Here is a 25429-nt window from a genome sequence, read left to right as displayed (position 1 = left end):
AACTAAACGGAGGCACAGAGAACCGACATGAATTGCCCAAGGTAACACAGCAGGCAAGGGCAGAGCAGGGATTACCCACTGTTTTATTGCACTCTCCCAAATGACTTAGTAGGGTGATTGGCACACAGTAAAAATCATAGATTGATTAGATCCCAGGTCCTCTGACTCCCAGGCTCTTTCCGCTAGACCACCCTGCTTCTCAGAAAGTAGTCGTTCCATGAGGAACTTCTCCCAAAAGAAAATGAATACCTAGGGGTAGAGCTTTTGGCTTTATAATTTATTTGCAAATCAACTCTTGACTATGTCTGGGGGAGGGGAAGGGGTAAAGGAAGCGGGAGGGAGGAGAGGAGGCAAAGGGAAGGGGGGAGGAAGGGAGAAAAGGAGAGGGAAAGGGGGAAGGAGGAAAGGATAGGGAAAGGGGGAGGAAGAGAGGAAGGGAGAGGGAAAGGGGGAGAGAGGGGAAGGGGGAAGAAAGGGCGGAAAGGAGAGGGAGAGGGATAGGAGGAAGAGGAGAAAGGGGGAGGGGGGAAAGGAGGAAGGAGGAAAGGAAAGGGAGAGGGAAATGGGGAGAGAGGGGAAGGGGAAGGAGGAGAGAAGGAAAGGGGAAGAAAGAGGAGCAAAGGGGAGGGAGGAAAGGAGAGGGATAGAAGGCGAAATAGGAGAAAGGGGGAGGGAGGAAAGGAGGAAGGAGGAAATGGAGAGGGAAAGGGGGAGAGAGGGGAAGGGGAAGGAGGAGAGAGGGAAAGGGGAAGAAAGAGGAGAAAAGGGGAGGCAGGAAAGGAGAGGGACAGGAGGAGGAAGAGGAGAAAGGGGGAGGGAGGAAAGGAGAGGGAAAGGGGGAGGAAGAGGGGAAGGGAGAGAGAGGGAAAGGGGAAGGGAGGAAAGGAGAGGGAGAGGGAAAGGGGGAGAAGGGGAGAGAGGCAGGGAGAAAGAGAGGGAAAGGGGGAAGGGGAGGGAGGAGAGGGAGAGGGAAAGGGGAAAAAGGGAGAAGGGGAGAGAGGAAAGGGGAAGGAGGAAAGGAGGACAGGGAGAGGGAAAGGGGGAGGAAGGGAAAGGGAGAGAGGGAAAGGAAGAGAGGAAAAGGGGGAGGCGGGAAAGGGCGAAGGAGAGAGAGGAAAAGGGGAGGGAGGAAAGGAGAGGGAGAGAAATGGAGAGAGGAAAAGGGGGTGGGAGGAAAGGAGAAGAAGAGGAAAAGGGGGAGAAAGGGAGGAGAGGGAAGAGGGGGAGGAAGGGAGAGGGAAAGGGAGGAAGAAGGGGAGGGAGAGGCAAAGGGGGAGAGGAGGAGCGAAGAGGAGAGAGAAGGGGCATGAGGAAGGGCTGGAGCGGGGGGGGGGCGGGGGAGAGGCAGGTCTCGCGAGAAGAGGCGGTGTGGGCCGGGCGGCGTCCCTTCCGCGCGCCGCGCGCCCCCGCCCTCTCCTCGCTCCCGCGCGCGCGCGCGCGCTGTGGCGGCGGCGGCGGCGGCGGCGGCGCGCCTGTGAGCGGCTGAGGGCCGCCCCCCAGTCTTCCTCCTCGTCCTCCTCGGGGCTGAGGCCCGCCTCTTCCTCGTCGTCGTCGTCGTCGTCGTCCTCCTCCTCCTCCTCGTCGTGATCGTCATCAGCGTCTCGTCAGCACCGTGGTGGTCCCCGCGCGGGCGGCGGGGCGGGCGGGCGGGCGGGCGGCATGGCGAGCTCTGCGGCGTCTCCGCGGCCCATCAAGGGGATCCTGAAGAAGAAGGGCGGCGCGTCGGAGCCCCCCGGGCTGGGCCCCCCGCCGCCCCACCACCATCCCGACCACCCCAACCACAACGCCGCCGGGGCCGCCGGGGAAGACGACCTCAGGTGGGGGCCCGGCCCGGGGCGGCCTACCCTTGCCCCCCCCTCACCCCCCCTCCCCCGCCTAACCTTCTCTCCCTTAACTTTTTGCCCAGCTTAAACCTTTCCTCCGCCCACACCCTTTCCCACAGCTGCCTTTTGCCCCCAGCCTAACCCTTTCCCCTGGACTAACCCTTTTCCTCTAGCCCTTCCTTTCCCCCTTTTCCTCTAACCTTTCCTTTCCCCCTTTTCCCCCAGCCTTTCCTTTCCCCTTTTTCCTCTAACCTTTCCTTTCTCCTTTTTCCTCTAACCTTTCCCCCTTTTCCTGTAGTCTTTCCTTTCCCCTTTTCCCCCAGCCTTTCCTTTCCCCCTTTTCCTCTAACCTTTCCTTTCTCCTTTTCCCTCTAACCTTTCCCCCCTTTGCTCTATCCTTTCCTTTCCCCTTTTCCCCCAGCCTTTCCTTTTCCCCTTTTCCTGTAGCCTTTCCTCTCCCCCTTTTCCTCTAACTTTTCCTTTCCCCTTTCCCCCAGCCTTTCCTTTCCCCCTTTTCCTCTATCCTTTCCTTTCCCCCTTTTCCTCTAACCTTTCCTTTCCCCCTTTTCCTCTAACCTTTCCTTTCCCCCTTTTCCTGTAGCCTTTCCCCTCCCCACTTTCCTCTAACCTTCCCTTTCCCCTTTTCCCCCAGCCTTTCCTTACCCCTTTTACTCTAACCTTTCCTTTCCTCCCTTTCCTGTAGCTTTTCCTCTCCCCCTTTTTCTCTAACCTTTCCTTTCCCCCCTTTCCTCTCGCCTTTCCTTTTCCTTTAGCCTGGCCTTTCCCCCTTTTCCTCTCGCCTATCCTTTTCATTCATTCAATAGTATTTATGGAGCGCTTACTATGTGCAGAGCACTGTACTAAGCGCTTGGAATGTACAAATCGGTAACAGATAGAGACAATCCCTGCCCATTGACGGGCTCACAGTCTAATCGAGGGAGACAGACGGACAAAAACAAAGCAATAAATTCACTGATTCAATAGTATTTATTGAGAGCTTACTATGTGCACAGCGTGGCTCAGTGGAAAGAGCCTGGGCTTTGGAGTCAGGGCTCATGAGTTCGAATCCCAGCTCTGCCACTTGTCGGCTGTGTGACTGTGGGCAAGTCACTTAACTTCTCTGTGCCTCAGTTCCCTCATCTGTAAAATGGGGATTAAGACTGTGAGCCCCACGTGGGACAACCTGATTCCCCTATGTCTACCCCAGCACTTAGAACAGTGCTTGGCACATAGTAAGCGCTTAACAAATACCAACATTATTATTATTATTATTATGTGCAGAGCACTGTACTAAGCACTTGGAATGGACAGTGGGGCAACAGATAGAGACCATCCCCTGCCCATTGACAGGCTTACAGTCTCAGGGAGATGTACATCTCATTAACAAAGTAAATAGGGTAATAAAATATATACAAATGAGCCAATGAGCACAGTGCTGAGGGGAGGGGAGAGGGGGAGGAGCAGAGGGAAAGAGGACTTAGCTTTCCTCTAGCCCTTCCTTTCCCCCTTTTCCTCTAGCCCTTCTTTTCCCCCTTTTCCTCTAGCCCTTCCTTTCCCCCTTTTTCCTCTAGCCCTTCTTTTCCCCCTTTTCCTCTAGCCCTTCCTTTCCCCCTTTTCCTCTAGCCCTTCCTTTCCCCCTTTTCCTCTAGCCCTTCTTTTCCCCCTTTTCCTCTAGCCCTTCCTTTCCCCCTTTTCCTCTAGCCCTTCCTTTCCCCCTTTTCCTCTAGCCCTTCTTTTTCCCCTTTTCCTCTAGCCCTTCCTTTCCCCCTTTTTCCTCTAGCCCTTCTTTTCCCCCATTTTCCTCTAGCCCTTCCTTTCCCCCTTTTCCTCTAGTCCTTCCTTTCCCCCTTTTCCTCTAGTCCTTCCTTTCCCCCTTTTCCTCTAGCCCTTTCATTCCCCCTTTTCCTCTAGCCCTTCCTTTCCCCCTTTTCCTCTAGTCCTTCCTTTCCTCCTTTTCCTCTAGCCCTTTCATTCCCCCTTTTCCTCTAGCCCTTCCTTTCCCGCTTTTCCTCTAGCCTTTCCTTTTCCCCCTAGCTTTTCCTTTTCCTCTAGTCTTTCCTTTTCCTCCTAGCTTTTCCTCCTCCCCCCCCCCCCGCAAGGCGTGAGGACCAACCCTGCCCCGTGACCTTGGACGAGTCCCGGCCCCGCTGGGCCTCCCTCCCCTCACCCGCAAATCGGGAGTCGGCCTCCCCCCAGCGCTTAGGACAGCGCTCGGGCCCGACGGAGCACCTCACCAGTAGCCCTCTTCCGTTGTAAGCGCCTAGCAAATACCACCATCGTCGTGGGAGGAGCCTGGGCTGGGCAGCCCGAGGTCGTGGGTTCTAATGCTGCTCCGCCGGCTGACTGGGGGCCCGTCACTTCACGCCTCCGGGCCTCAGTGATCTCAGTGGGCACAAATAATAAAAATGTTGGTATTTGTTAAGCGCTTACTATGTGCAGAGCGCTCTTCTAAGCGCTGAGGGAGATACAGGGTCATCAGGTTGGCCCACGTGAGGCTCACAGTCTTCATCCCCATTTTAAAGATGAGGGAAATGAGGCACAGAGAAGCCAAGTGACTTGCCCACAGTCACACAGCTGACAAGTGGCAGAGTGAGGATTCGAACCCATGACCTCTGACTCCCAAGCCCGGGCTTTTTTCACTGAGCCACGCTATAATAATAATAGTGGTACTTCTGAAGCCCTTACTCTGTGCCAAGCCCTGTTTTAAGCTCTGGGGAGGATACAATAATAATAATAATGGCGTTTGTTAAGCACCTACTATGTGCCAAGCACTGTTCTAAGCGCTGGGGTTGACACCAGGTCATCAGGGTGTCCCACGTGGGGCTCACAGTCTTCATCCCCATTTTATAGATGAGGTCACTGAGCCACAGAGAAGTGAAGTGACTTGCCCCCAGGCACACAGCTGACAAGTGGCAGAGATGGGATTCGAACCCATGACCTCTGACTCCCCAGTGTGGGCTCTTTCCACTTAGCCACGCTGCTTCTCTGAAGACTGGGTGCTCTGCGTGGGGTCAACCTGATCACCTGGAATCCTCCCCAGCGCTTAGAACAGTGTTTGGCACATAGCGCTTAACAAATACCTTCCTTCTTCTTCTGTGGGAGGGGGGACTTGATCCAACCTGATTTGCTTGTGTCCACCCCAGCGCTTAGTACAGGGCCTGGCACATAGTCAACGCTTAACAAATACAAGACTTGTCATTATTAGGAGAGGGGGAGCAGTAGGACGGTGCTCTGCACATAGTAAGTGCTCAATAAATACTATTGAATGAGGGACAGGGATGATGTCCGGCCCCTTTTCCTTGTTATAATTATGGTATTTGTTAAGCGCTTACTATGTGCGGATGTTAAGCGCTTACTATGTGCAGAGCACTGTTCTAAGCGCTGGGGGAGATAGAGGATAATCAGATTGTCCCACGTGGGGCTCGCATTGTTTAAACCCCGTTTTTGCAGATGAGGGAACTGAGGCAGAGAAGTGAAGTGACTTGCCCACGGTCACCCAGCAGACAAGTGGCGCACTTGGGATTAGAACCCACGACCTCTGACTCCCAAGCCCAGGCTCTTTCCACTAAGCCACGCTGCTTCTCAGCTGTCAGTACAGTACCTGCCCCATAGTAAACGCCTCAAGTCTTTTTTTAAATATATAATATTTGTTAAATGCTTAACTGTGTGCCAGGCACTGTACTAAGTGCTGGGGTGAGTTGGGCAGGGATTGTCTCTATCTGATGCCAAATTGTGCATTTCAGGCGCTTAGTACAGGGCTCTGCACTCAGTAAGCGCTCAATAAATACAATTGACTATAAGCAAATTGGGTTGGACCCTGTCCCACGTGGGGCTCCCAGTCTCCATCCCCATTTTCCAGATGAGGGAACCGAGGCCCAGAGGAATGAAGGGGCTTGCCCAAAGTCACACAGCAGACAGGTGGCTTGGTGGCAAGACCCCGGGCTTGGGAGTCACGAGGACCTGGATGCTAATTCCACCCCCGCCACTTGTCTACCGGGTGACCTTGGGCAAGCTGCTTCACTTCTCTGGGCCTCAGTTACCTCCTCTGGAAAATGGGTGTGGAGACTTTGAGCCCCACGTGGAACAACCTGATGACCTTGTGTCCACCCCAGCGCTCAGAACAGTGCTTGGCCCGTAGTAAGCGCTCAACAAATACCATCATGATAAAATGTTGCAGTTATTGTTATCTCTGGTAACAATACCTGCTCTCTTCGATCCACCCACCTGCCTTTCCCCGCGTGGGCTTCGTTTTCTCTTTTTATTTCAGGACGTTCATTCGGTCGACGGTATTTATTGAGCGCTCACTGTGTGCAGAGCAGTGGACTAAGCACTTGGGAAAGCACAATACAGTAGTAAGGAGAGACAGTCCCTGCCTGCAGCGAGCTAGAGATGGGAGACAGACGGCAACAAACATCAGTAAACAGGCCTCAGAACCCCACTTCTCCTGCCCATTCGGCCCCTTGCCTGCTGTGTGACCGTGGACAAGTCACCTAACTTCTCTGGACCACAGTCTTCCTCCTCCGTAAAATGGGGACCTCTCCCTGTTCTCCCTCCTCCTTCGACTGTGAGCCCCCCGGGTGGACAAGTGGCCCCGTCCGCCTATTTTCTGTCTGCTCCCCAGTGCTCAGCACAGTGTTGGGCACACAGGAAGCCTTAACGTGATTATTAGTGATATTGAATTGAAGATTATGCATCCGACCAGCCCAAGTTTTAGGCCCAACGTTGGTTTTGCTTGGGGTTTTTTGGTAATTGTGCAGGGAGGGGGGTCTTGGTTTTTAACACCTATTTCGGGTTTCACCAAGGTGGTTAATGTAGTTTCTGGGCTGTATTAAATTGATTTTTGTCACATCAGTTTAAAAAGGACGTATGCTAGATATAGCAATAATTTAGGATTGCGGGGGGGGGGGTGGGTTAAAAAGATTTTACAAAACCGAATGGGTTTTGGAGGCTTTTTGGCCAGTTTGAATTAGAGCAGAAGCCTCACTTTAACATATCAAGAGTGTGCTGATATGTGAACATCTGGAAGTAGAAGGTTTATTACTGTAATGTACTTTCGTGGTCAAAGACACACCAAAAAAGGTCCATTATATTTTGACCTGCAAGGAAAATTCGTTTTAAAATGCTCAGTAATATTTCTACCTTTGTGACGATTCATAATGTACATATAATGTACATATCTATAATTATAATATCTATTATTCTTTTTATTTATATTCGTGTTTTACTTGTTCTGGTGTGTATATACAGCTCTAATTCTATTTATCTAAATTGATGCTACTGATGCCTGTTTGCTTGTTTTGATGTCGGTCTCCCCCCTTCTGGACTCTGAGCCCCTTGTGGGTGGGGATTGTCTCTCTTTGTTGCTGAATTATATTGTCCAAGCGCTTAGTCCAGCGCTCGGCACACGGTAAGTGCTCAATAAACACGATTGACTGAATAAGTACATTTCTTGGGAGCGCTTAGGTTATCGGAATGAACATTTCATTCATTCAGTCGTGTTTATTGAGGGCTTACCGTGTGCCGAGCACTGTACTAAGCGCTTGGGAGAGGACAACAGCAAGCACACACATTCCCTGCCCACAGCGAGCTTCCATTAAATACATTTAAAATGTCACTTTTGGTGCGCTGCCAATTTAAAATGGGCTTCTGCTAGAAATAACGAATTCAGGGTGGGGGGTAAAAAGAGAAATCTGGGTGTTAGAGTGGGAAATGTGACTATATGTACTGTAAATATAAAAGATCTTTTGCGCACTCATTTTCCTTCAGTCGTCTTATTCATACGGGTAGGTAAAATAGAGTCTCTAATTGGGCCTCTTTTGTAGTGAGGGATGCGCTTAAAATAATAGACTCCATTCAGGCATCAGCAGCGTCATTATAGGAAACTAATAACTCACACCCTGAAATACTGCCTTGTAAATATTTCTACTTCCAACCTTGCCCACTCTCCATATCCATTTAAATGCTTATTGTTAAGAACTCCATTTCGCTTAGTTCTAGGGCCTGGCTTGATCTGTCACTTCCTTGGCAGACTTGGGGATACGTTGGCTGGAATTTCCCAAGTCCCTCCAGATCTGCTGAAGGACACAGCGTTAGATCTACTTAAGCAAAGTCTTAGAGAGAAGAAAAGTAAATAGCCATTTTAAAATCATTTCTGGCAGTTCCAGAACCTAACCGGAAAAATGGGGGTCAGGTTTTGTGACATCTGGTGAACACCAAGGAGGAATCATAAAAAAAAGTATTTTGAAAGAATGTGTTGCCTTAGTTCACACACTTTTTTTTTCCAATTTAACCTAAATATGGGTGACTGCGGCATTTAAAGGGCAGAAGAAAAGCATGTGCACGGTGATTTTGTTGGGGTTTTTTACTTGCCGTGTGCTAATAGAACAACATAGCTCGGAATGTCAGTTCCTCAGGTATATTATTTAATTCTGAGTAGGTTGTTTAAATTCATTTCCTAATATCATCTAAGCTCAAACTAGCATTATGATGTGTAAGCACTATTCATTAGTCTTTTTCATGGGAAAAGGGATTAAAAATGAATTTCCTTGTAGCACAGCTCCGCAGATGCTGACTTGGTTCTTCAGTACAAGATGAGAAGTACCGTGCCCTAGTAGAAAGAGCTCGGCCTGGGAGTCGGAGGACCTGAGTTCTAATCTGCCCCTTACCTGTTGAGACCTTGGTCAAGTCACTTGAGTTCCCTGTGCCTCAGTTTCCTCTTCTGTAAAGTAAGAACCGAATGCCTGTTCTCCCTTAGACTGTGAACCTCAGTGGGATAGAATTATGTCATCTTGTACAGGGCTAGTTAAATGACTAGCCCAAGGTCGCTATGCTGAGTTTGTGCCAAGCACTGTATAAAGGCTAGGGATGAGTCATTTAACTTGCCTCAGTCACCTCATCTGTAAAATGGGGATTAAGACTGTGAGTCCTGTGTGGGACAGGGACTGTCCCCAACCTTATTTTCTTGCCTCTGCACCAGCAGTTAGTATGGTGCCTGGCACATAGTAATTGCTTAACAAGTACCGTTTTTAAAAAAGCGCAGAATTCTCTTCAGCCAACCAAAATCACTTTCATTTGCTCTTTGCCTCTATGTTAGTTTTTTGATGTCTGTTCTAAAACCTGTTTGCCTCTCACTACTGAGCTTGCTAATTAGGGTATAACATTCAAGCGACTTTATCTTAAAATCTTTTCTGATGAACTTTTACTTAATTCACAACTAGAGATATTTTATTAATGTACGGTAATGAGTTTTTGCCAGGAAATTATGGAATGGGTTCAAGGAGAAATGAATCACATTACAGTAAAGTTTAAAAAAATGATGGAATGAAGCATTTTTCCTAGTTTTTTTCACTTTAAACAAATACTAACAAATTTTAATTTATTTGGAAATCTTGTTAAAATTGGAAACAAATAAAAAATTCCTACTTGCCAATGCATTATTGCAAGGAAAAAAATGTGTGGATAGTGAAAATAGATTGTCAGCATCTGGATCATCTTTGCTTTAATGTGAATGTCCTATGCATACCTTATGCTAGGAATGAATGACTCAGTGGCATGTCCATTCAGTCAAGCGAAGGAGTAGACCACGTGCAAAAGTAATAATTGTGGTTTTTCATTCAGTAGTATTTATTGAGTGCATACTATGTGCAGAGCACTGTACTAAGCGCTTGGAATGTACAATTCAGCAACAGATAGAGACAATCCCTGCCCAATAAAAAGGTCACAGTCTTTAGTGTTTACTGTGTGTCAATTACTGCAGTAAAATCGTGGGAGTGAATTATATGCTGGAGCTGTTTACTTGGAACCAGTTGGGGCCCACATGGGGCTCACAGTTTTCGGTTGGGAGAGGCAGAATGGGTATTGTATCCTCATTTTGTAGATGAGGAAATGGAGGCACGGAGAACTTAAGTGACTTGTCCAAGGTCATCCGGCAGGGAAGTGGCAGAACCAGGCCTCTAGAATGGACCTCTTCGTTGGTTTTTCTCAAATTCCAGTACGGCTTCCTCAGGACTGTCTTGTAGCGGGCCAAGATGGGCTTTAAGGTCCGGAGGGGAGTCGCGAAGCTGGCATGGTCTCACTGATGAGTGAAATATCTCATGTGGCTAAGTGGTCCCCCTCTGTATTCTGGCTTCTGGGGTATGAACAGGTGGGTGGCTGGGTGGCGTACCATCTTGGATGAACTTTGATAAAATATCTCCTTACAAATTTTCAGTCATCTAGATACAAATTGCTATAAATGATGAAATGAAACCAAGAGAATCAACCAGATTCTTTGTCTTGACAAAAAGTATTCATGGTAGACTGAAAATTAACTTTATTTCTAATTTTAGTAAAAAATCCCAGAAGTGGGATGAAATGAATATCCTGGCGACATATCATCCAGCAGACAAAGACTATGGTTTAATGAAAATCGATGAACCTAGCACTCCGTACCACAGGTAAAATGTTTCTAGATGTCATTCTTTAATGACATATATTTTCATGTCATATTTAGTTTGAGATGCTGCTTAACAGTAGACTGGAGATGTTATATTCGATTCCACGCATGCCGGAACTTCAGGTTAGAACAACACAATTATATGATTTCATGTAGTTATCTTTCTAAATATCCAGTATACTATCTAAAATGACAATATAATCCAGGAAATATATTATGCACTTAAATACCAGAGACAGTCAAATCAATGAATTTGTTTATTGATTGGGTTCCCGATAATTATAACCAACATAGATCAGTGAGTTGTGACTCATTAAAAGAAAAGTTTTAAAGCAGCTAATTCTCTATCGCTTGGCAATAGACTGAGCATTGGTAAATTAAATTCATGGATCATCCAGAAATTGATTTTAGCCTTTGAAATCCTAGAGAATTAAAAATTTCTTTTTAGCTTTTTAGTCATCTCTCCCAGTAAGTCATTTTCTAGTTTTGCTAACAAGTAATGCAATGACAGGATTTAAGTTTTTCTTTCTTTAATTGTTAATGCATATTAAAATGGCAAAAAGCGTGGAAAGAAAAGTAAGGCAGTTGCATAGGATGGCCAATCCAAAGGCAGGATAATGGAGAGTTGACTCAGCCTTCTCTAGGGATATACTGACCCTTTTCATTATTTGCAGTAGTAGCTTGATGAATGTAATAGTTGTATTTTAATGCTTGCTTACCAAGCATTTGTCTTTAAATTCAGCTACGTATCAGGCACTGCGTTCACCACCGGAAATTGTGTAATGTTCAACTCTCAAGTTGATCAGATTTCAAATAGTCATTAAATTCTGATGATTGCATTTAGTGGCAGTGATCTGTGTTTAACAACGCCAACTTAATGTCTCAACAAACATATTAGGCAATAGCACGTCTCTGAACAGGAACAGATTTATTTTTAAAATAAAAATTTCTTAGTCTGTCAAGTTACGTTTGTCACATTCTTCAAATATTAATTATAGTCTATTTTCTACGTTAGTATGATAGGTGATAATGATGAAGATGCAGTGAGTGATTCTGAATCAAATGAAGCACTGACTCCAGATCTCCTAGCTAAGAAGTAAGTTCCGGTGGATCCGTGGAAATAGTCGACATGAAAACTGAACTTTTATAAAGGGAGTCTTGTCTTAGTCCTCCACTGCTTTTTCTTTTCTTTCCGGAGGTTCCTTTCCCATCAGTCAATCGAAATGAACCCTTACCATGTGCAGAGCACTGTAGTAAGTGCTTGGGAGAGTACAATGTAACAGAGTTGGAAGACATGCTCCCTGCCCACAACAATTTTACAGTCTTAAAGGGGAGACAAATATTAATATAAATAAATTTTGGCTATGTACGTAAGTGCTATGGGGCTGAAAGGGAGGGGTGAATAAAGGGAGCAAATCCAAGTTCGGGGGTGGCTCAGAAGGGAGTGGGAGAAGAGGAAATGAGGACTTAGGTCAGGGAAGTCCTCTAGGAAGAGATGGGCCTGTAAATTAGATTTTGAAAGTGGGGAGAGTGATTGTCAGATATGAAGAGGGAAGGCATTCCAGGCCAAAGGCAGGACGTGGGTGAGAGTTCATCAGTGAGATAGATGAGATCGAAGTACAGCGAGTAGGTTGGGATTAGAGGAGCAAAGTGTACAGGCTGGGTTGTAGAGAGAGTAGCGAGGTGTGTTAGGAGTGGGCAAGGTGATTGAGTGCTTTAAATCTGATGGTGCGGAGCTTCTTTTTGATGTGGAGGTGGATGGGCAGCCACCGGAGGTTCTTCAGAAATGGGGAGACGTGGACTAAATGTTTTTGCAGGAAAATGGTTAGGGTAGCAGAGGAATATGTGGGCTGGAGTGGGAGGGTTAGATGGCAGGGAGGTCAGCAAGGAGCCGATACAGCAATCAAGGTGAGATAGGATAAGTGGTTGGATTAATTGGTAGCAGTTTGGATGGTGAGGAAAGGACCATTTTAGCGGTGTTGTGAAGGTTGAACCGACAGGATTTAGTGACAGATGGAATGAGTGGGTTAAATGAGAGAGATGCGTCAAGGATAATGCCAAGGTTACTGACATATGAGACAGGAAGGATGGTGGTGCTGTCTGCGGTCATGGGAAAGTCAGAAGGAGGGCAGAGTTTGGGTGGGAAGATAAGGAGTTCTTTTTTGGACTTAAGCGTGAGGTGTCTGCAGGATATCCAAATAGAGACGTCCCGAGGGTAGGAGGAAATGCGAGACCGCAGAGAGGGAGAGAGATCAGGGCTGAAGGTACAGATTTGGGTGTCATCCTCATAGAGATGGTGGTTGAAGCCAGTGGACCGAATGAATTCTCCAAGGGAGTGGGTGCAATTGGAAAATGTACGGGGACTTAGAACTGAACCTAGAGGGATGCACAGTTAGGGAGTGGGAGGTCAAGGAGGATCTCACGAAACAGACAGAAGCTGAGCGGCCACAGAGATTGGAGGAGAGCCAGGGGAGGACAGTGTCAGTGAAGCTGAAGTTGGGTAATGTTTCCAGGAGAAGAGGACTGAGAGGTGATGAAGGGCTGTGACTTCTAGGTATGAGATCAGCAAAGGGCTAAGGGAGTGAGTTGAGTTCAGTAGAGAGGGCGGTGTTGAGGGCGTCAATTTGGTCATCAAGAGAAAGCAGTTTGTGTATGGAGACTAAATGAGACATGATTAGACTGTAAGCCCATCAAGCAGCAGGGACTGTCTCTATCTGTTGCCCACTTGTTCATTCCAAGCGCTTAGTACAGTGCTCTGCACATAGCGCTCAATAAATACTATTGAATGAATGAATGATGATTTGAGAAAATTGGATGGCCTTAAAAGACCCGAGGTCTCTGAGGAAATCAGTCTTATTTATTGAGTGCTTACTATGTGCCGAGCACTGTGCTAAGTACTCGGGAGAGTACAGTATTACAGAATTAGTGGACATGTTCCTTGCCCATTATGAGCTTAAGTCTAGAGGACAGATTTGTGGGGAGGAGGTATGGGGGAGGGAAGACAGGGGAGGAGGTGGTGGTCATTCATTCATTCAGTCATATTTATTGAGCACTTACTGTGTGCAGAGCACTGTACTAAGTGCTTGGAAATTAAATTCAGCAACAAATAGAAACAATTCCCGCCCATAGTGGGTTCACAGTCTAGAAGGGGGGAGACAGACATCAAAACAAGTAAACAGGCATCAATAGTATCAATATAAATAAATTGAATTATAGGTATATACACACCATTAATAAAATTATTATAAATGTGTACATATATACACACATGTGCTGTGGGGAGGGGAGTAGAGCAGTGGGGACATTGGGGAGGGAAGGGGGAGCAAAGGAAAGGGGGCTTAGTGCGGGAAGGGCTCCTGGACAGTTGGTCAGGTAGAGGTATTTCAGAATTGGTGAGAATAGAGACTGTACAACGACTAGAGATGATGAGATATTCCCATCTATTTGAGTATCAATTTACGTAGGAAAAATAGAGCCACAAGAAATTTCCAGTAATCCTTTTGGCCTTTAGAAACCAGCCATAGCGACAAAGAGTTGGGGCAACTTCTTTCTTGTTTCAAACTCCTTTTGCCTCTCCTGCTCGCCTCAGGCTTATGCCATTTTGCCGGAAAGAAGACTGCATCTCAGGAGGGTTCTTCCCAGAATTTTGGGGTAATAAAAGTAGGGAAAAGGGATGGGGGAAGAGTGTCCAGTCCTGAGATACCAAGAAGGGAAAGGGGGAAATTGCAGAGCATTTCCTGTGGGTTATTTCCTACTTTGTTGCTACAAGATTCCAGGAAGCGGTCTCAGGTTGAGAGGATGAGGAGGCAGGAAGAGGGTAGGAAATACAGGAAAGAGGAAGAAATATAATAGTATTAGCGTAAGCACTGTGCCATAGACTTTAAGGCCCTCTATCAGCTAGCCCTCTCCTGCCTTACTTCACTGATCTCCTCCTACCACCCAGCCCACACATTTTGCTGCATTAACATCAAGCCATCCGCTGTATTCATTCAGTAGTATTTATTGAGCACTTACTATGTGCAGAGCACTGTACTAAGTGCTTGGAATGTACAATTCGGCAATAGATAGGGACAATCCCTGCCCATTGACGGGTTTACAGTCTAATCGGGGGAGACAGACAAGAACAGTAGCAATAAATAGAATCAAGGGGATGTACATTTCATTAAAATAAATAGGGTAATAAAAATATATACAAATGAGCAAATAAGCACAGTGCTGAGGGGAGGGGAAGGGATGGGGGAGGATTGGGGGGGAAGGGGGCTTAGCTAAGGCGGGGGGCAGAGAGGCAGCAGAGGGACAAGGGGAAGCTCAGTCTGGGAAGGCCTCTTGGAGGAGGTGAGCTCTCGGCAGGACTTTGAAGAGGGGAAGAGAGTTTGGCGGAGGTGAGGAGGGAGGGCATTCCAGGATCGTGGGAGGACGTGGGCCGGGGTCGATGGGATAGGCGAGAACGGGGGGCGGTAAGGAGGTGGGCGGCAGAGGAGCGGCGCATGCAGGATGGGCGGTAGAAAGAAGGGAGGAGAGGTAGGCGGGGGCAAGGTGATGGAGAGCCTTGAAGCCTAGAGTGAGAAGTTTTTGTTTCATGCGGAGGTCGATAGGCAACCACTGGAGGTTTTTAAGAAGGGGAGTGACAGGCCCAGAGCGTTTCTGCAGGAAGATGATCCGGGCGGTGGAGTGAAGAATAGAATAGAGCGGGGAGAGAGAGGAGGAAGGGAGATCAGAGAGAAGGCTGACACAATAATCCAGCCAGGTTATTATGAGAGCCTGTACCAGTAAGACAGCCGTTTGGGTGGAGAGGAAAGCGCGGATCTTGGCGATATTATAAAGGTGAGACCAGCAGGTCTTGGTGACGGTTCGGATGTGCAGGGTGAATGAGAGAGCCCAAGCCAAGGATGACACCGAGGTTGTGGACCCGAGAGACGGGAAGGATGGTCGTACCATCCACGGTGATTGGGAAGTCAGGAAGAGGACAGGGTTGGGAGGGAAGATAAGGAGCTCAGTTTTGGACATGCTGAGTTTTAGGTGGCAGGCAGACATCCAGGTGGAGATGTCATGGAGGCTGGAGGAGATAGGAGCCTGGAGGGAGGGGGAGAGGACGGGCAGAGATGTAGATTTGGGTGTCATCTGCATAGAGATGATAGTTGAAGCCGTGGGAGTGAATGAGTTCGCCGGGGGAGTGAGTGTAGATGGAGAACAGAAGAGAGCCAAGAACTGACCCTTGAGGAAGAGAGGATGGGAGGGGGAGGAGGAGCCTGCGAAGGAGACCGAGAATGAACTGCCAGAAAGATAAGAGGAGAACCGGGAGAGGACGGAGTCCGTGAAGCCAAGGTGAGATAAGGTGCAGAGGAGAAGGGGATGGTCGACAGTGTCAAAGGCAGCCGAGAGGTCAAGGAGGATTAGGATAGAGTAGGAGCCATTGGATTTGGCAAGAAGGAGGTCATGGGTGACCTTTGAGAGAGCAGTCTCGGTAGAGTGGAGGGGACGGAAGCCAGATCGGTGGGGGTCCAGGAGAGAATGGGAGTTGAGGAATTCTAGGCAGCGAGTGTAGACGACTCGTTCTAGGAGCTTGGAAAGGAAGGATAGTAGGGAGATCGGGCAATAACTGGAATGGGAAGTGGGGTCGAGAGAGGGTTTTTTTAGGATGGGGGAGATATACATGGGAGATCTATCTCGACCTCGTCTTTCTTGCCGGGGACCCCTTGCCCAAATCTTCGGTCTGGCCTCGGACTCTTCCCCATTAGTATCCAACAGACCATCACTCCCCTTATCTTCAAAGCCCTACTTAAATCACATCTTCAAAGGACCTTTTGTGATTAAGCCCTCGCTCTGCATTGCTGTGCCCTTGGATCTTTAACCCCTAAGCACTTTGATTTTCACCTCACCTTGAAAACACTTGTGTATGTAACCATCTACAATTTACTTTAATGCCTGTCTCCCCCTTTTGTCCGTAAGCTACTTGTGGACAGGAATTGTCTACCTACTCTATTGTATTGTACCCTCCCAAGCACTCAGCGTGTGCTCTGCACACAGTTGGCGCTCAATAAATACCGTCGATTAAGTCCCGAGAGAGCATACACAGGTGGGAATTAGACATAGTCTTCGTCCCTCAGGAGGCTCAAAGTCTAAGATCTCCCACATGCAAACCTTTTCTCCTTTTTGTATCTTCTCTCTTCCTCTCCTTTAATCCTTAGTGGATTATGGAATCGTATTTGTGAACTTAATGTACGCTTGAAAGTTTAAAGACTAAAGATCTGGAGAACACCACAGTCTTGCTGACCATGTAATTGATTGTATAGGTTAGCAGCCGCTGAGGGAACTGAGCCAAAATTTCTGGTTCAAGAAGAAGAGAGCAGCGAGGAGGATGAGGAACTGTCACCCGAAGAACAAGGTAATTAGTTTTACTTTTGCCAGTACGTGCTTTTACTTTAAAAGTCTGAATAGAGAAAGAAAGCATTCTCTCAGAATTGGTAATGTATTCAAATATGCCTACTGATTGATTTGTGGTTCATGTGGTCTCTGCCTCTGTACAGCTTTGGAGAATGTCATTAAGATTTCAGTAATTACTGGAAATGGGTTTCTGATAGCTCTTCAAGTATTTGTTATCAAGTAATGGTATTTATTGGGTACTTACTATATGCAGAGCTCAATACTAAGCACTAGGGAGAGTACAGTACAGCAGAATTAGCAGACACATTCCCTGCCCATAATGAGCTTATATTTGTTGGAAGTTAATTGTGAGATTCATCCCCTCCTCATTTTGCCTCTGGTGGCAGAAATTCCTTCACTTCTTACATTCAACCAAGGACTGAGCAGCCAGAAGATTGGTAATGACGTATCATGTACTGTGGATATATCTGAACACCCACCCTCCTAAATCCTTCAATACAAAAATCACCTTAGATTTTTTTTAAAAAAAATTGGTAGGGGTTTGGTGTGTTTCAAAGGGTAAAACACTTTGGGATTATATAATAGAGGAATTCATTTTCATTAGTGCTGTTTTAGAAGCAGGCTTTGATCATCTGAAAGAACAGATATTCATTTATAACTTGGAAACTCATTAACTGGTGACTCACTGCTTAGCTACCAATGTAAAACTTTTAACTTCTTATTAAATAAGTATAATTTTATGATTTAACTGCAGAGGGAGCCACTAGGCCTGCTCTTGTTTTGAAAATCCAACTCCTGCTTTGGTTTATCAGTAGAGAGATCTCTTGGTTATCTTATAGAAAATCTTCCTGGAGATGGGCAGGAACTGTATCCAATCTAATTATCTCATACCTACCCCAGTACTTAGCACATGCTTGGCACGTTTTTAACCACTCAAAATTCCGTAATAATAACTATAAATATACAATGTTTCTGAAACGCTTCTACTGTTAGTGGTATTGAGAGAGATTTAAAATGGTTTTCATTTAGTAGTGGCCGAAGCTATTCTTGTTTGCTTAAATAAATAAAAATAATTTATTTGGAGAAAATAGGTTCAGTAGGAAAATTAAAAAAAAAAATACCAGCTTCCAGTGAATTTGAGGAACTTTCTGAAAAACTGTATTCAACTTGATATATAGCATCAATAATCTACATGATTATTTATTGAGATCTATATTAGATTAATCTATAATCTAGGCTGCCAAACAGATCTCTTTTTTTTTGTACCAGACTGCGCAATACTAATCTTGCTCCTCTTGTCTTCATTCAAGTTTACTTCCATTTTTCCCCTATTTTACACATCAGTAGAGTAAAAGAAAACTTGTATTGACCAGCAGCCCTACCCTTATAAGCCCAGATTCCAAAATGTAAACCAGAGTAATAGATGGTGAATTTATTAAATTGCTCTGGGGCATGCCTTTCCACCTGTCACTCCAGACAGACGTGGCCTATAGATGTGGGCTGCAGTGGTTGTTTTTATAGTTTTGATCTGTCAAGGAAATCCATTTAATTTTAATGAAGCATTCTATTTTCAGAGGAGAGTTTTGTTGTGCAAGTAGTAACTTCAAGATAAACCACAGCAGCCCATTGAACATAAGTGACTTTTTGCATAGTGAAAAGTAAGGGGATCACACTTTTATATCAGATATCCTAAAATAACTGAATTTCTCAGTCTTTATTAAAAATTGAGTTACCCGTCATGCTCCATTGGTCCTTTGTTTTATGAGGGTGTTACAATTTCTCTAATACCATTATGTCAAAAGTAACTTCAGGAGTGCCAAAAACATGATTTTTTTGTGGTATTTAAGTGCTTACTGTGTGCCAGGCACTGTTCTAAGCTCTGGGGTAGATACAACCTAATCAGGTTGGACACAGTCCATCCCTTTCCCAAATGGGGCTCATAGTCTTTATATAAATGCCTGTGTACATGTTTTGACATGTATATATCTATAATAATATTTATACTGATGCCTATTTACTTGTTTTGATGTCTGTTTCCCCGCTTCTAGATTCTAATGCCGGTGTGGGCGGGAATCATCTCTCTTTATTGCTAAATTGTACTTTCCAAGCGCTTAGTACAGTGCTCTGCACACAATAAGCACTCAATAAATACGACTGAATGAATCCCTATTTTAGAGATGTTGGAAATGAGGCACAGAGAAATGAAGTGACTTTTCCAAAGTCACACAGCTGACAGATGGCAGAGGTGGGATTAGAATCTAGGTCCTTCTGTCTCTGAGATTTCTTATAATTTAATAAAATAGCATAAATTTGAAGTGCCATTGTTTTAAAAAGGAGAAAACGTAGTGTAACTCAAATTTCTTTTCTTCATTTGGGTTGATTCAATGGTATTTATTGACTGAACACCTTCTGTGTGCAGAGCACTGTATTAAGCGCTTGGGGAGAGTACAGTGCAACAGAGTTTGCAGATGTCACCACAAGCATCTTACAGTCGTAGTTTGGTCACTGTTGGGTTTGTCCTTAAACCCCATAAAATATCTGGGTTTATTTTAATATAGCAATGCAAGACTGTAGTTTAATCATTTGGTTAAGTTGATTGTCGTGAATCGTAAACTCCAGCAGCATGGTCTAGTGGAGAGAGCACAGGCCTGTGAGTCAGAAGGACATGAGTTCTAATCCCAGCTCTGCCACTTGTCTGCCTTATGACCTTGGGCAAGTCACTTGTATCAGTGATTGATTCTTTGGGCCTCAGTTACCTCCTCTGTCAAATGGGGGTTAAGACTGTGAGCTCCATGTGGCACAGGGACTGTGTCCAACCCCATTATCTTGTATCTACTCAAGCACCTAGTACAATGCCTGGCACAGAGTAAGCACTTAGCAAATACCATAAGAGAGAAAGAGAGAGTGCTCCTTAAAAGGAGACACAGCAGTGGATTCAAGGAGAAAACAATGTCTTCGAAATGGTTGTCCATCAAATAGTGTTGACCAAAAACTCCAGGATATTTTCCAGAGGGAGGTACTTGAAAGGGGAAAAAAAATCCCAGTAAATCTGAAGCCTCCGCCTTTTGTTCCCTATAACTTCAATAAATGAAACTAGTTGGAGGAGGAGAAATAATTCAGAGGGACTTAGCAGAGGATTTGGCTCTCCAACTGCCATTTGCTCTCCAACTACCAAGCTGGATCTTAAAAAACCGTAGATTGCTGTGGAGAAGGGAGGCTCTGGCATTAGGATTGGTTAGTAGGGAATTTAACTGAATGGAATTTATGGCAGTTTCAGGGAACCACAAAGATTCAATTTTAAAACGTGCATGTTACGTCTGCTATTTGGTACCTTGTAGAAAAAAAGCGGCAATTTGAAATGAAAAGGAAACTTCACTACAACGAAGGACTAAATATTAAATTGGCTAGACAGTTAATTTCAAAAGAACTACATGGAGGTGTGGAAGATGAAGACGAGGAAGAGGATGATGACGAGGAAATGCAAGAGGCTGCGGATGTGGAAAGCATGAATACCGAAGCATCTCACCAGAGTAAGCAGATCCCGTGATTTTTTTTGCTCTTTTATATACAGTAAACTCGATTTTTTTTTTCCATGTAAACCTCCTCAGGTGAACTATAAAGCCGGGAAATCTGGAGAGTTGGAAAATACGTCTTGCGTCTTGGGGTTGGTCATTTTTGAGCTCCGGTATGGTACACGTACTGGTGACTTCTCCCTCACGTGGAGAAAATCTGAAGAGTTTCAGGGTCTTCAAAACTTCCCAGTCCTCGGACCTACAGACTGGTCTAGAAAGACTTGGAAAAGGGCCTCCTCGAGTGAGGAATTGAGCGACACACGGTTCATGGCCATTTTTCTTAGAGGAGAGTGTTGCTGCGTCTGGCCGGCCGGCTCGTGCTGCTGGGACTTGGATTTGCTGAGGCTGACGGCAGTAGGAGGTGAATGTGACTGTTCTAGTTTTTTCAAGAGAGGGAGCTGGGCCTGGCACAGCACTTGGGGTATAACACTCAAGATGTCTTGTTTTTAAAATCCAGTCCCCCTAGGCATCAGTTCCTTTCAAGTCCCCTATCTATGTGAGTTTGTAGGTTACTGACAAATTAATGAAAGCAACAGATTTCAGCCCAGATCACCTACAAAGTCTGAGGAGCTAGAGGAAAAATAGTGGAGTTGGGAAGTGAACGGCTAATTCGTGGGCCATTTTTTTTTCTCCGTTTTGATATACCTAGTGTGGTAATCTGTGCTTTCATTTCCTCTCTAGTAATTCTCTTCTTGGCCCACAGTAATCTCATTTTCATCCTCTTTTCTCTACGGAGACCACACACACCGAGTTCTCCAGTGATCTCCTCCTAGCCAGGTCTAGTCAACTCCATTCTCTCCTAGTCCTCCTTGGCTTCACAGTTGCCTGGAACACAATTCAGCCTTGGTCTTGCTATTACAGCACACACCCAATCCTTTTCGACCATTGTGACCCCTCCCTCTCAATCTCCTGCAGTAGCTCTTCTTTTGTCCCTCACCCCATAACTGCTGGACCCCCACTAAGCTCTGTTCTGGATGCCCTACCTGCACTCGCTCTCACAGGGATCTCATCCACTCACATGGTTTCAGTAACCAACTCTACCAAGGTGACTCCAAAATCTACTGCAGAAGCCCCAGTCTCCCACTTTATTCATATCGTTGCATTCCTCCTGCCTTCAGGACATTCCTTTCCATCCCATTGCTGACCCACTGCCTGCATATTGTCCCCCACCTGGAACTCTTTCACTCGACTTCCATCCCTTCAAAACCACCAGATCAAAGCCCTCCAGGCAGCTCACCTCTTCCAGGAAGCTTTCCCCAAATAATTTTCACTGCCCCTTGTAATGGTATTCTGATATCTTCCCTCAGCACTTCTCAGTCAGTCAGTGGTATTTATTGAGTGCTTCCTGTGTGCAGAGCACTGTACTAAGCATTGGGGAGAGTACAATACAACACAGCTGGTAGACGTGTTCCCTGCCCGTATCGAGTTTATACTTACGTTTCAACGTGATTGCCTTACATAGTCTTATTTTACTTTTCCATAGTTCTGCTATTTCCAGTTGTATCTATTTCCTTCTTCTCCATTATATACACACATTCTCTCACACACACACACACGCTGACTCCCTCAAATTTTAAGCTCTTCAAGGCCAGACACCATATGTTTCTTATTCTTATTGTACTCTCTAGCACCTAATACAGTGTTCAGCGTGCAGTGGATGCTCACTTAATACTTTGGAGTGAATGAGTGAATGACACTGTTCAAGATGTATGCCCAGGGATCTTTAGCATTATTGTTTTCCTAATACTACTGATTTCCAGCTACAACCCAGCCCACACACTTTGCTGCTCTCATGCCACCCCACTCCCTGTACCTCCATCTCGCCTATCTCGTCACCAACCCCTGGCCCGCATCCTGTCTCTGGCCTGGAGCTCCCTCCCCTTCTTTTCTGACAGATGATCGCTCTCCCTACCTTCAAAGCCTTATTAAAAGCACATCTCCTCCAAGAGGCCTTCCCCGTCTAGGCCTTCATTTCCTCTTCTCCCACCAGCTTCTGCGTCGCCCTTGCAACTTGGATTTGCAGTCTTAATTCACCCCTTCCTTAGCCCCACGGCACTTGTGTACATATCTATAATTTCTATTAATGTCTGCCTCCCCTTCAAGACTGTAAGCTCCTTGTGGGCAGGGAAAATGTCTACCAGCTCTATTAATATTATATTCTCCCAAGTGCTTAGTACAGTGTTCTGCACAAAATCAGTCCTCAAAAAATACAAGTCGATTGCTTACGTATTTATAGATAAGTCTCATAAGGTTATGGAACTTCCTTCCTGCTTGTCAGTTATCTCAATAGCAGCCGATAAAAATGGAATTTTGTTTTGCTTTTGGATAGATTCTGATTCAAAAATGGTATTCTAGAATCGTCTTTCCCATACATTGGTTTTTTTCCCTCTTAATTGAAGTTTGAGGGTTGAAATTTCCCTACCAAATCTGCTTTGACAGGTTTCAGTCATCTACATACCTGTTCCTGGGCACATGGGTTATTTAGGCAGTTACGAAGCGGGGAAAAATCTGGTTCCTTCATTATTTTCAGAAACTGTTCTCTGGTGCTTGCGGTTCCATTATGGGAACTGTTTGAGATGGCAGCAGGAAAAAACATGGGTCCGTGTATCTGGAGAGTTCCGAATTACATGCTGCTTTATTCTTGTAGTTCATCTTTTGGATTTACAAACAATATATGCTGCTCACAGATTTTTGCCAGTCTGCCTGGGTTTTTTAGTGCTGTACTTATTCACTTGCTGATTCCCATAGTACTAGATTTCAAAAAAAAAAATGTGACTGCTGTCAAATATACTGAAGCAACCCTTCAAAGATAGATGTTCAGGAAAATCTGAAGGAAAAACAGGCAGTGTATACTTAAATTTTTTGCTAGCCTGTTAGCCTGCTTGGTAAGTTGACTTTTAGAACCCATACATGGTCTTTCATGTTGAATTTCAGTATCCTCCCTGAAGTTTTTTTTTAAAACAACACCCTGTTGTTCAATTCTGATGATTCTGCAGAGCATGCTGTGTAAGTAAACATTTTGTTCTATGTGTATTTCTGAAGATGCTCATTTTCATTTCTAGACTGGAAAGCATTTTGTTGTATTTCTCTGTAGAGCACCACAACAATTGAAACTGCAAATTGAATTGATTTCCTCCTGGTGTAGCCAAAAAAAAAAATCAAGGTTCATTAGACTTGCTTTTTGAGTAAAAATGTATAATTATAGATATGCAACCAATAATTTGTATTCTTATCTCTTCTCACAGTACCTACTGCCAGTGACCAACTGCAAAAGAGAGCTCCAGATTTGTAGAAGACACTTATCCAACCCTGCAAATGCTTGTCAGATACCACCCTGTTAGAATGATACACTGCTTCGTGTTCTCTGCCATTCATCGTTTAAAGTATTGAAATGCATATCGGTTATTATGTTTTGCCAAGAATTGTAATGATAACTTTAGAGACTACTAGATTAGGCTGAAAAATGCCTAATCAGTTTATTCTTGTGCCTCATACTTCACAGAGAATATCGCATAACATCAATATGGAAAGAATTACTTTTATAAAGACACTGGTTAGTTTGTATAAGGTATTGTCACTTTCTATGCTTTAAAAGTTATGCGTTATCTTTTTTGTTATTTATTTGCTGCTGTTCGAAGTGTGGTAGCTCTTGTAGAAGAGTTTTTGAAATCAATATTGTACAGCAAATTTACAGGTTGTTTTTTTTATAGAGATATATAAAATTCTGCCTGGTAAGTATCTTAATAGCCGTTTCTCTCCTGTGCGTGGTTTAACTATAAAAGAGATTATTTTAGGAAAGCTGTTCTGTAACTTTTCTGTACCTGGTGTCTTAAAATTCCTTTGTGGCACTATTTTTCTCCCAGGGTCTGTGGGTGGCCGGCGTGGGGGAGACACACTAAGCTATTTCTTTAATAAAAATAGCCGTTTCACAAATAATTTACTAGGTTTGATTGCACTAACTCCAGGTGGAAACTTTTTGTACTCTTGGTGAATAGATTTCAGATCCGTCATCAATTTAGGCGCTTCTTCCAGCACAGTTGCATCCTCGTTCTTCTCCTCTCCCTCTCATCCCTCTCTAAATATGTGGGATCCTTTGCATCTGGTCTCTGGAGTTTCTAGCAACTTTTTGGTCTTCTGCCGTCTACCTCCTTGTCCCATTCAGTGTCTCTCCAGCGGACGTCTTTTGCGTCAGGTCAGTTCTTAGTGCAACCAAAAACACATTTGGGGTGTTGGGGCCGAAACATCTGCAGTTTTAGCCGATGGAGGGTTGTTGGAGCTCTTTCTCGCCCTTAGCGAGTTGCAGCTCACCTCTGGAACTGCTACTCTAAATATATTTCTTGACTTAGTATAGATCACAGCTGAAGTTACTTACATTTTTAGGAGTGACGTCGTTCCCGCAAAGGTGTCCATCTAGGTAAACGTCCCTCCGACATGGAAAGATACGAAGCACACAAACTGGAAATCCAGTTTTTGGCATAGTGATGGATTCATTTGTAGTCAATTCTTATCTAAGTTTTCATCAGTTGCGGAAAACTCCTATGTGGACATATTTTTAAGATGATTTCTGAATATTGTATATATGAAGTTGCTATTTTTTCTGAGCAGTTAACTTCCACCACGTGAATTTCCTGAAACATCAATGTGTAAGATTGAATAAAAGTGGAAGAAATTTATACCATTAGGAGAATGTGATTTCTTTTAAAAGTATTTTATGAGGCTGATGTTTCCAAGGGGGAAACCAAAGTAACTTTAAATTGTAAATGAGGTATTCTAACTAAATTCTACCAGATAGATAATTGCCACTCGGGAATAAAACAGATGCATAGCTTTCAAAGTCATGTGGTTTGGGAGTGTGTGCTGGGTCGAACTGCCGGTTTTGGGACGGGGTGTGTGTGTGTGTGGTGAAATTTCTTTGGAAAAAAAGAAGATGGCTGCTCTGGAAAAATGTCTGCTATATGGTGAATTGGTGAAAAGTCAGTTCTTAGATCAAGAAGTTGTGTTTCTCCTTCAGGAATCCAATATGCTCTAAATATTTGCCAGATATGCAATGGGGAAAGCGTTTTTGAACGGATATTCTCAGTGGGGTGCGTGTGGGTGTGTGTATGAGAAGCAGGGGGCTCAGTGGAAAGAGCCCAGGCTTGGAGTCAGAGGTTGTGGGTTCCAATCCTGTCTCCACCACTTATCAGCTGTGTGACCTTGGACAAGTCACTTCATTT

General features: G+C 45.1%; 1 protein-coding gene across 1 annotated transcript; it reads left to right on the top strand.

Moving 5' to 3' along the window:
- Positions 1-1644: 1644 nt before the first annotated feature.
- PPP1R2 (protein phosphatase 1 regulatory inhibitor subunit 2) lies at positions 1645-24894 on the top strand. Its single transcript, XM_029069327.1, has 6 exons — positions 1645-1817; positions 10151-10258; positions 11273-11353; positions 16551-16642; positions 19980-20171; positions 23459-24894. Exons 1-6 carry the CDS (start codon positions 1660-1662, stop codon positions 23503-23505), a joined length of 678 nt encoding a protein of 225 aa, XP_028925160.1. The 5' UTR covers positions 1645-1659; the 3' UTR covers positions 23506-24894.
- The last annotated feature ends 535 nt before the right edge of the window (positions 24895-25429 follow it).

This window comes from Ornithorhynchus anatinus, chromosome 7 (genome assembly GCF_004115215.2).
Source record: "Ornithorhynchus anatinus isolate Pmale09 chromosome 7, mOrnAna1.pri.v4, whole genome shotgun sequence".
NCBI classification, from domain to species: domain Eukaryota; kingdom Metazoa; phylum Chordata; class Mammalia; order Monotremata; family Ornithorhynchidae; genus Ornithorhynchus; species Ornithorhynchus anatinus.
The sequence above is the reverse complement of the archived record's forward strand: the minus strand, read 5'-3'. Positions and strand labels throughout refer to the sequence as shown.

Excerpts from the sequence above, each read along its gene's own strand:
- PPP1R2 (XM_029069327.1), top strand. The coding sequence starts at position 1,660 with ATGGCGAGCTCTGCGGCGTCTCCGCGGCCCATCAAGGGGATCCTGAAG. Across the intron at positions 16,643-19,979 it reads ACTGTCACCCGAAGAACAAG|AAAAAAAGCGGCAATTTGAA; the intron begins GTAATTAGTTTT and ends GGTACCTTGTAG. Across the intron at positions 20,172-23,458 it reads TACCGAAGCATCTCACCAGA|TACCTACTGCCAGTGACCAA; the intron begins GTAAGCAGATCC and ends CTCTTCTCACAG.